The sequence below is a fragment of the Ipomoea nil genome, unplaced genomic scaffold (genome assembly GCF_001879475.1).
Source record: "Ipomoea nil cultivar Tokyo-kokei standard unplaced genomic scaffold, Asagao_1.1 scaffold1558, whole genome shotgun sequence".
NCBI lineage: Eukaryota > Viridiplantae > Streptophyta > Magnoliopsida > Solanales > Convolvulaceae > Ipomoea > Ipomoea nil.
In genome coordinates this window covers 1,996,703-2,008,324 of record NW_017617986.1, presented here as the reverse complement: position 1 = coordinate 2,008,324, position 11,622 = coordinate 1,996,703, and the positions used below count along the sequence as shown (strand labels likewise).

The following is an 11,622-nucleotide window of genomic DNA, read 5'->3' as shown; positions in this document are numbered from 1 at the left end:
GCAACCGTTTGTTCCATTTGCGGGTCGGATGTGTGGAAATACCAACCTACATATAAACCTGAGATGTCACCATTGATCGACCCAAGTGACTGAGTGTTGCTGAGCTCAACAAATTGCAATGTAAAATAGTAATAATATGTGTTGAGGTTGATCTTCTTGACCGAGAAACTTTAGCATGTGATCGGAAACCTTCATCTTCCCAGATCAACCAACTCTGAGCCTTCGGGCTCTCTTCCTTCGTTCGCCGTGGCTACAATGAGGAGCGCCGCTGCCAGCCCGACGTGTCCTCCTCTCATTGTAGAAATTTTTACACATATAAAGAGTTAGCCTAGTCATTGAATAGAGCTACGAGCATATCGCTCGAGTCTGGGGTTGTAAATTATGAATATGTTTAAAATGGTAGGTGTTAGTTATTTAGATATAACTCCATATTTAGGATAGCTATAATAACACCGTGTCTGTGTAAGTAAATTAAGCTTGGTTCCAACTGTCGACGGCAATCCGGTCGCGGACCCCTCGACGCGTGCTAAGTATTCCAAGCAGATTCCTGGAACGAGAAGCTTTTCTCCGAGAAAATCTCTGTCATTTAGAAGAAGCGCAGTGTTCGCCTGGATATCTCATCCCCCATGTATTTGCATGTTATTTAAGTGACCGACCTTCCCCAGCGGTATGATCACAGTTAACCGGTCTAGTGGTCAGTCCAATCAGATTAGTACAGGGATTTCGATGCAACCCAGTGACGGTCGGTGATCACCAAGCTCCAGCAGTCGTCTCCGGACCTCGCCTTTTATCGTCGGTGTGTAAGGGTGTATCGTCGGGGTACAAACCAACCAATCGCATTTCCGACTTCGTACCATGATCCGAGTGGTCTAGTACACATCAACATCTTCCGGTTGTTTTCCTGGTCTCCTCCAGACCGATGATCAGTATCCCTGTGTGTCTCCAATGGTCGAGCACGTCTCTGGTCCCCTTCAAGGCTCAAGCTAATGACCGAGGTCATGTCGCGTCTTTGCCTTCATAGTCAAAATCATCAGTCTTATGCAAGAGTAGTGTTCCGGTGGTTGGGGCATTAACTAAGTTATGTCAGAATTCCCTGAGCATGTATTGCTTCTAATCCTACATATGAGATGAATAAACTCCCCGACGAGTTCTAAGCAGAGCGATGATCGTCAGTGCCATCTCACTATTTGCAGAGCTCTTGGTCTTTTTCCCGAGCCAGAGCAGATCATTAGAATGGGTAATCACTTATGCACTTCTCCAAAATCAGCAACACCGGTGATCCTGATCACCCGCGATCAAAGGTTAAAATAGTCGCGGGGCTGCTTCATACTACCTAATCACCGCTGTACTCCATTACGAGGCACCATCAAACTCAGCAACTCCCCGAACTCCTCCGGCTGCAGTACCGGTCGGTTACACTGGCTTTAGGTCTTGTCGGGTTACTCGAGCATCATCGGTCGTCCCGACTGCCGGACCTTTCTGATCGAGCGCTCCACATGCAGTTGTTGTTATAGCATTCCAGTGACTCTGATCATTGACTCCTCGTATGCCATGGTCGAGCGATCGTAGGTGCCTTGAGCAAGCTCCCGAGCGGCCACCACTGGCACAAAAATGACCTGATCGAGTCATTTTTAGGTTTTTCGGAGGGTGTGGGGTCGGCAAGCCGTGCTACACCAGTTATATCAGTCGAAGGGTCTTGACTTCTTCGATCCCGAACGGCGAATCGCACAACCAAATTAAAAATTGGGGCACTAACTGATGATCGAGTACAAAAGATAAACTAGCGGTTTGGTAATATTCTCCCAGATTGATTGATTTTGTGATCCGCGCTATTTACCGATCAACACCGGTCGTGAAAACGGGACAAATTCCGGAGCCAGGGTCAGAATTGATCACTTGTTTTGTGATCCGATCCATGCAGCTGCCATGTGTTAACAAAACTCTCTGGCATGTCACGCTATGTACAAAGCTAAGATTGTTGGTTGAATTTTAAATTTGTAAATTTGCATTGTAATTTCAAATTGTAAAGTACATAGGCTAAATTGTATTTCGTACAAGTTATAGGCCCATCCTTAGAAAATTGTATTAGATTATGATTTGTATAGACCATAACTTTGTACTTAGAAAAATTGTAATAGAGTTACTTGTAATAAGCCCGATTAGGTTGGTATTTCCACCACCGGCACTTTAAGTCCGGTTAGGTTGGTATTTCCACCACCGGCACCCTAAGCTCGGCCAGGTCGGTCACGCCACCTCCGGCTTACGACCGCAATGTCGTTAAACTTTTTCAGTTTTTTCGATCACCACCGATGAGGGCGACAGCCCGATGACCACAATGTCGCTTAAACTTGTTCGGTAAAGCCGATGAGGGCGATAGCCCAACGACCGCAATGTCGTTAAACGTTTTCAGTTTTTCCAGTCACCACCGATGAGGGCGACAACCCAACGACCACAATGTCGCTTAAACTTGTCCAGTAAAGCAGATGAGGGCGACAGCCCGACGACCACAATGTCGATAAAATTTTTCAGTTTTTTCCAGTCACCACCGATGAGGGTGACAGCCCGACGACCACAATGTCGCTTAAACTTGTCCGGTAAAGCCGATGAGGACGACAGTCCGATGACCGCAATGTCGTTAAACTTTTTCCGGTCACCAACCCTTTAGTTTTGGTTCTAGTCATGTTTCTAAATCCTGTTAGGTCGGTATTGCCACCACCGGTCCAGCTAGCCCGAGATCACGTCTCGACTCCAAAGTCCTACAAATTAGGCAAGTCGACCGGTGGTACACCGACACTGTGAGCTCGGTCGAGTCACTTCCTGGTCATCGACGCTACAAGTATAGCTCGGTGCGTTCGCACCGCGAACCAGGTTGGGTCATTTCTCGATCGCCATCAAAGTTAACAAGGCATACTCGAGAACCCATCATATCTACTCCCTTATGCTGATGATTCTCGCATCTAAGGGAGTGAGGGGCTGCATCGGTAGAGTAGCTCGTTCGTTTCTTTTTCGATTCGCTAAATTTTTTCCCAAATAAACCAACTTTCTCGGTCTCGTCATCATTTCTCGATCAAAAAAACTTTCCTAGTCTCATGATCGTTAGACCCTCAAGTCTCTTAGCGACCCCTTCGCTTGGGGGCTCTCAGTCCGTAAACTGAGTTTAAAAGGGAGCACACTCCCCCATTTAGCCGATTGTTGTTTTCAAAAGTGCATTTCGCTATCGATTAAACCTTCGGGTCTCGTAGTGTCCCTTCGCTTGGGACCCTCGGTTCATAACCCATAATGCATCCCAGTTAGTATAAATTTTTTGGTTTACAAAAACCTATCGTAGTGACTAAATATAGTAACCAGAAGCTAGCCAATCGCAAACAACTAAGAGCGATCTTTTTATCTAAATTAGAATTCGACCGAGCTCAAACCAGTCGCAACCAGTTAGCCCGAGTGAGGGACATCGGGAAAATCGTTCCAGCTTATGATGTACACGATCAGTTGAGGTCCCAGACCATAAGTAAAATCCAATCTCTCGAATTGGTAATACTTGATCGCTAGGCCGCATTAAAAGCCCAATCTCCCAATTGGTGCGAGTCGACCCCTAGATCGACACAGTTTGACTCCCTTGCCACGCAAGAGTTCGATCCAGTGTTCGTACGTAAATCCAATCTCGTAATTGGTAAAATAAGATCTCCAGATCGCAATCAAATCGACCTCCCGGTCATGTTCAGCAGTCCGGCCGTTAAAACCAGCAAAGTATGATCTTGGAAATTGCGTTGCAAGTCTAACCACTAGGTCGGGCGCTCCCTTTTGGTCCACCAGACAGCGCTTAAAGTTGTGCTCTTTTTTTCTGGGCTAAATTTTTTCCCACTCGGTTTTTTATCAGCTTAAGGTTTTTAACGAGGCAACTGGCGCATGTCACAGACCGTATAACTAGTTTTTCCAACCCGAACCCTTCCTCGTTAACTCATCGTCAGGGTACGGACTAGGGGGTTCTTGATAGGATATATACCCCGGTACCGACCACCTGTATGTCTTTGGGCTCGTTTATAGTCAGGTTAGGGTCAAGCGGTTCGGGACCCGATCTACAGGTCAAAGTCAAGGGTGACGGGTCAACCCCGAGGCGGGTCAAACCCACCACCTTAGGCCTATAAAAAGGCTTTTTGGACCTCTAAGATAGGGAGGACTCCATTCACTCTCTCGGCTTATTCTCTCTACACACATTTCTCCACCTTCTCTCTACACAAGAACATGAAGAACAATGATGAATTATTAAAAGAGGCCTATTTACTCTATACTTCCTCTTCTCTATTTATACATTCACATACACACATACAGACAACCGACAACCAGGAATTAGTACTATCACAATTGCTCCTTTTTTTCCTTTTTTTTTTTTTAAATTTATAAGTTCGATGACCTAATTGCAGTTTTGTGTGCAGTTGAATAACCTATTTGACCCTTATTCATTTTTTTTTTTGAATTGTTGGACCTGTTTTAACAATTCTAACCAAAATAGTAACGTGCAGTGGTTAGTTTAGAGCGCAACAGCGGCATAGCTCCGAGCATGAAGGGTGAAGACGCATTGCCTATGCCTAACAAATAAAAGTTACTCTAGTTTTCAGTGTTTAAGCGATTGTTATACCATGAATTGGTCCACCTTGCAAGGCACATAATATGTCAACTTGCGATATTATGTGTCGATAGTTAACATATTATGCGCATATAGTTAACTAGCTTAGTTAGGTGCCTTCAATTTATTTACAAAGACATAATTAATTACAAACACATCATATGAAAGTTATTTTAGACTAAGGTTAATAATGCATGGTGGACCCTAGTCCATGGTATAATTTGTAGCATTTAAGCATTTGGGCTTTATTTATTAGGCTATATAAATTACCCCAATATAGTGCAATTAAGCCATATATATAATTGGCAAATTATGCTGCGGAAACGTGTCCACCTTGCAAGGTGGGCACGGTTCCATATTCATAATTTCTATAATGTAGATTCATAATTTCTATACTGTAGATTCATAATTATAGAGCTATATATTCATAATTTTCGATGTTCATATTCCCAATTGAACTATGTTTTCAGAAATCACAGAACTATATGTTCATAATTTGATAATTATACAGGTTATAAATTTTGAATCTACAATACAGATATTATGAATCTGCAGTATAGAAATTATGAATTTACTGTATAAAAATTATGAATCTATTGTATTTAAATTATGAATCTACAGTTTAAAAATTATGAATCTAAAGTATAAATTTTATGAATCTACAGTATAGAAATTATGGATCTACAGTATAGAAATTATGGATATGGATATGGAACCGTGCCCACCTTGCAAGATGGGCACGATTCCACAGCATAACGTTTTCATAATTGGTGGAAGAAAAAAAAAATTCAACCAGAATTCATAATAAATTGGTAAAAATTGCAATTTAACTATAGTATTATTTATTTAGAATGGCTTCTGTTGCGGATGCATGGATTCCGTCAAACTTTTGAAAAAATAGAATGGTATATGTTGGCATATTATCCTGTAATCATAATAAGATTTTAACAAATTTGCAATGAATAATTAAAGAAATAGAATTGTGTTTTGCAGAATTATAGTATGTTGAAAGTAACAGACAGACTCACAGAGAATATAGCAAGATTGCAACATACATATTTCATAACAGTACTAAATTAACATAAAACAACTACTACAAAAATAATTAGAAACACACATTGCATCGGCAGTAATTACATTGCAACAATCACAAGCTCATCATTGGACTCAACAGTAGAGGATGCTCCATTGTCAGTTGCAGAGGTTGAAACTGTTGGATCTTGTGTTTCACTCTCCATCCATCTACGCCATTCATCAATGCATAATGGCTGATCTGGACCAATGCCTAAAAGTTGCCGCTCTTCAAATAACTTCAGAATATCTTCAATTTCTCCAAAAAGGAAAGCTGCATTACTAATACTTTTGAGCCTTTCCTCAATAGCATTGTTTATGCACTTGGTAGTTATCAGGTGCGGCAAATTAGTAAGACAAGCTGCCAATATATTTGCAATCATGCAAATTAATTTCGTAAACAACTCTTCAGCTTGGTACTCACCATTCCCATAGCATAAAAGAATTGTCCGGCTGATTCTGTACATTGAATTAGCAGCTAAAACATTTGCAGGCCAGTACAGAGAATTTTCCACAAGATTTTGACTTCCCGTGGAACTGAACTCTTTGACAATCCTTTCAGCTTCATCAGCAAGACCTTGAATAATCTCCCTGATAGAACGAACTTCCCTAATTGTATCCCCAAGATCTACGTCCAGCCACTTCTTATGAAGCTTAACTCCCACCCACACAATGCCTGCTGCATTTTTAATGCATTTTGACACATGCTTCTCGTCCAGCACATCTATATAGCTTGCATATTGGAGGCCTTCATCAACACTTGTTACCAGCTCATCAACATGTTGATTTGCAATGTTTGGAAGTGCAACAGCAATGGTTGTGAGTGTCATCACTGGAAGTGTCCAACAGTTAGGAGGTTCTTCTGATAATAGATTTGGAACTTGGCTGCTATCAAATTGTATTGCACCTTTATAAAAGAAACTTTGTTTGAGAAGATTGAGTAGACTACGTGGTTGTTGACGCATTCCCCCCTTAACATGAACATTCAGCTGTAAAATAATTCTCCTCAACAATAATTTTGGCAATTGTTTTTCTCCTTCAAGAAGTATCACAAAATGGCGGGGGTCTATCTCTTCTCTCATTTGGTCATTTGAAACTTCAAGTGGACTTAACTCACTTAACCATTGTTTGCATAAATGATTACCAAAATATACTAATGGAAACCATCCATAAAAAGTAACCATACAACTAAACTTAATAAATATGACAACCAGAGTCTGAAGTTTTATGAAGAAAGTCAAGATCAATCTTTTTATATGGTGGAGAAGTTTTATGCGCAGCTTGTTTCTTTGAATTCTCATAGGTATTGGACTCTGTCTCCATTCTATTAGATTTTCAGTCCAATAGGGCTCAACTTTGAAATCTTTTCTGGAGATTTTGATCCCATTGTCCTCATACTTACAAATCAGGACATGAGTCAATAAGACTGTAGATGATACGAAAGACACCATCGCGACACCAAATTGAAAAAATATAATCAATTGGACGGACCACTTATAATCAGATTGCTTATTATGACAAGTAGTACTCCAGTATGCATCGGTACTAGTAGTTTTACTTCTAAAAACTCCTTGAAAAATAATAAGTGCAGAAAATAGGGAGATGATGTTCGAAAAAATGAAAGACGCCAACCTTGTGATCAGATATTGAGGGCTACCAGATGTTGCCATCACCCAATACTTTATAATGCTCAATCTCAGCTCTTCAACTCTAAGTAAATGCCCCCCAGCTGCTGTTTCCATTTGTTTCACTAGCGTCTGATGCTTTGATTCTGCGCGTTTCTTAATTGCTGGAACTGTTAGAGCTGTACACACAATTGCTATGAACATGCAGAACAGCAAAACAAGAGCGAAGATGATTTCTGGAAATAATGAATAATCAAGTACGCCAGTTCCGAGTTGGATGCATAAATCCACAAGGACGGTGAATACCAATATGCTCAAAGCCGTGAGATTGGTGAGCATATCTGTGCCATTCATAGAGCCCAGTGAAGTGAAAAATTCACCTATAGCCACAGTTAAGAAAAGCGTGCTATTGATTTTTGACAGGTTATCATTGTAAGACCACATGGGAGAAGTAAGGTCGCCAGTGAGCTTGGTAGCCACAGCTAATAGTGTCAGCCAAGTTGCATTCAGACCGAAGATATTGTCAGGAAATGACAAGATGTTTAGAGACATTGCCATGATGCAGAACATAGAAGCAACGGCTACATAAAGGCCAATAAATGGCATCGGAGAAACGTTCTTCTCCATCATTCTTCTAACATAAAGTGTACAGTTTGGGTTACTGTACGTGAACGACATGTTTATAGGAGGAGGAGGATTATTCATTTTGATTCAACTAAACTTACATACAACTTTTCTGTCTTTCTATAGCCATGTAAGCTGGAATATCTACTATCTACTATTTTATACTAATAAGAGCCCAAGAGAGTTAGGCCTATAATGGGTAGAAAAAATGGCGGTCACAGATTTTAATCAAATGAATGGCTCAGATTGATTAAAAGATTGATAAGATTTAAATTTTACACTAAAATTTCCTAAAATACCCACACACCGTTACTAATTCTGTTAAAATTTTAAGAATTGCCGTTAGTTCACCGTTAACTTACTCATTGATTTCAATGAAAAAAAAAAAAAAGGTCTTAGGTTCGAACCTCATCTCAATCAAAGTTGGCATAATTAGTACAATTTTAAGAATTGCCGTTAGTTCACCGTTAACTTACTCATTGATTTCAATAAAAAAAAAAAAAAGGTCTTAGGTTCGAACCTCATCTCAATCAAAGTTGGCATAATTAGTACAATTTTAAGAATTGCCGTTAGTTCACCGTTAACTTACTCATTGATTTCAATAAAAAAAAAAAAAAAAAAAAAAAAAAAAAAAAAAAAAAAAAGGTCTTAGGTTTGAACCTCATCCCAATCAAAGTTGGCATAATTAGTACTCTATTTTACTCTTATTAAATTATATAAATAATAATTTAGTAGCTACAACAAAAAATTATAGATATGCATTTCTTTAATTTAGAATTATGTGTTCACAATGCCTTTATTCAAAAAAAAATTATTCATTATCAATAAATTAAATAAGAGAAATAATTGCATTAGTTATATTGTCTTTATTTTTCTACAATATAAAAATTCTTTATATTCAAATTTATTAATTGATTATATTCGCTACATTGTCCTCACAATGTCTTAATATAGTGAAAAAAAATTATTCATTATCAATAAATTAATTAAGGGAAATATTTTCATTAGTTATATTGTCTTATTTTTCTCAAATGTAAAAATTTTTACATTCAAATTCATCAATTGATTATATTCACTACATTGTCTATTATCTTTTTTGTGCACTATTTTTCTAATTAAATATCAAAGTTATAATACAAAATAATGTTATATATTTATTTACCAAGTATTTTATTAATACCATGAAAAAATTAAAAAAATATATAATTAATAAAGCCAACCATATAATGCCAAAAAAAAAAATAAAAAAAAAATAAAGCCAACCATATTAACTACTTGAGAGATTTTGTGACAGAGAGTATTCAAATCACACAACAAATTGAAGTGAGAACTACCTTGCAATGTCCTTGTTTGACAATCAACAGTTAGCGCGCGAATTATATTAGCGGATTTGACCAACGAATTTATTTAATTATTAACATTGGGTAGAAAAATGACCACCAAATTATTAAATCAAATGAATGGTTCAAATTGTTCAGGTTTTAATTTTTTTAAAAATTTTTCTAATTTATCCTTAATATATGATTATCCATTTAACTTTTCCGTTAAATAGCGTTAATTCACCGTTAGTCTAATTATAATATTAACATCTTCATCCCAAATGCTCTGTCGGACCGGGGTGTGGGGGGCCCTTAGGGTTGGGGTTCAGCCTTTTGGAAGAATAATATTAACGTCTAATATAGAATTATAATTACACCATTAATCTAATTCTAATATTAAAGTCTTCATAGAACTTAACCACAAATTCTAATGTCGAAATCTCCTCAAACAATATTAGTATATATTTAATATTTTATGCCCTAATTTTTATTTGTTCTCCCTTATGTCCCGTATTTGGTTTCAACCATACCTATACAATTATTTTATTGACAATTATAATCAATCTTGACTATATTATCTTGCATTTGTAAACTTAGAATTACCTACTTAACCCGCACGGGCTTAGCTCAATGGTTTAGTGGGCAGTATTTGGGAGAAGAGACCAAGGTTTGAACCTCGGCGGCGGCAGTGCGGGAATTATGTCCAAAGTGGGCAGATTCCTTGTTCGCACCGGCATTTGGTCCTGTCTGCTGAACCATTGAGTCACCGTGATTTACAACTTCCTACAATGCTCTGTCGGGTCATAGTGTGGGGGGCCCTTGGGGTAGGGGACTCAACCTTTGGGAGAAGAATTACATATTTAAATACACAAATTCAACCTTCAATTATCTATGCATGAACAATTTCAATATAATCTTGCCTTAATATACTTTAAAGTACTTATTTAAAAAAAAAACATTGGGCAGTATATATAATAAAGACGGACAATATATACAAACAACGCGTTATTGGGTGCATGCAGAATTACTGTACGTATTTTTGACTAACCAAACTTTCAGAAATTTGTGCTAGCTTTAGCTTTTAATAATTTCCAGGAAACCCACTTGTTCGTGCAAGCTTTTCTTTTTAACAATCACAATTTGAAATTTTGGCAAAGTTTTAGTAATTTTAGTTGGAATTTTAATTTATGCAGCTGGCAGACAAGAAGTTGGCCGGACTAGACTACGTTGTGCCTATAACATCATTTACTAATTAATTTAAAATAATAGATACACTACTGAAAATTATTGAATTTCCAACCACCTGAAAGTGATCTTAAATCAAGTTGAAAGCAAAAAGTGGTCGGAAATAGCAACAAGGATTTTTCCGGATACCAAAAGTGGTAGGAACAAGACTTTCGACTTGATTTTAGATCACTTTCAGGTGGTCGGAAATTTCAGAATTTTCAGTAGTGATAAAACGGGTTTACATTACTTTTTCATTTTTTTTTTAACTCAATTTTTCTTAAATATACAAATAAACATACTCTATTAACTACTAAATAAATAATATTTTAATTTATTTTTTTTCTATAAATTATTTTATTTTGGAATTTCGTAAAATAATTTTACATAATTTGAAGCTTTATTTTTATTATTTTATAATATTTGAAATTAATTTATATATTGATATGTAGAAAAGAATAATTGTTGAAAAATAATTGTTTTAAGTGATTTACAGTGATATTACTTTTTAAATTGAGTTGAAATAGTACATACATGTTGAGATTAATAAGAACAAGAAAAATAATAATGACAGTAAAGGATAAAGAAGACAAGATTTACGTGGTTCGGCAATGTGCCTACATCCACGGGAGTGAAAGTATTCTCTTATTATTTGTGATGGTGATCCAGGTAATGAGATACATTGATTATATTTATAGGCATATAATCTCCCTTTCACTCCTATTCCTTATATGAGACAAACTCATATTCCTGATCCTTATATGAGACAAACACAACAAATCTCCACCTTGGCGAATATGCTCTCTAGGAGAAAAGATAACTCAACAAATCTCCACCTTGGCGAATAAGCCCTTTAGGAGAAAATACTTATCTAACCATCTCCACCTTCGCAAATAAGCCCTTTAGGAGAAAAAACTCATCTCATAGTCTCCCTGGATTAGGACCACCATGTTCATTTAACATCTGGAAACACCCAACAAGTCCAAACAATGTTTGAACTTGTCACTAGTAACTGCCTTTGTCAACATGTCTGCTGCATTCTCACTTGTACGAATTTTCTGCAACAAAATCTCACCAGAAACAACCAACTCTCTGACCTTATGAAACCTTACATCAATATGTTTGGTTCTGGCATGGT

The 11,622-nt window shown here is 37.6% G+C and overlaps 1 protein-coding gene across 1 annotated transcript; it reads right to left on the bottom strand.

Annotated features, from left to right (window-relative positions):
- Positions 1-2,406: 2,406 nt before the first annotated feature.
- LOC109189563 lies at positions 2,407-7,995 on the bottom strand. The gene is made up of 2 exons (XM_019340174.1): positions 5,759-7,995; positions 2,407-2,659 (listed from the first exon to the last, which is right to left on the bottom strand). The coding sequence occupies exons 1-2, from the start codon at positions 7,993-7,995 to the stop codon at positions 2,407-2,409; spliced, it is 2,490 nt and encodes an 829-aa protein (XP_019195719.1).
- Positions 7,996-11,622: the final 3,627 nt, after the last annotated feature.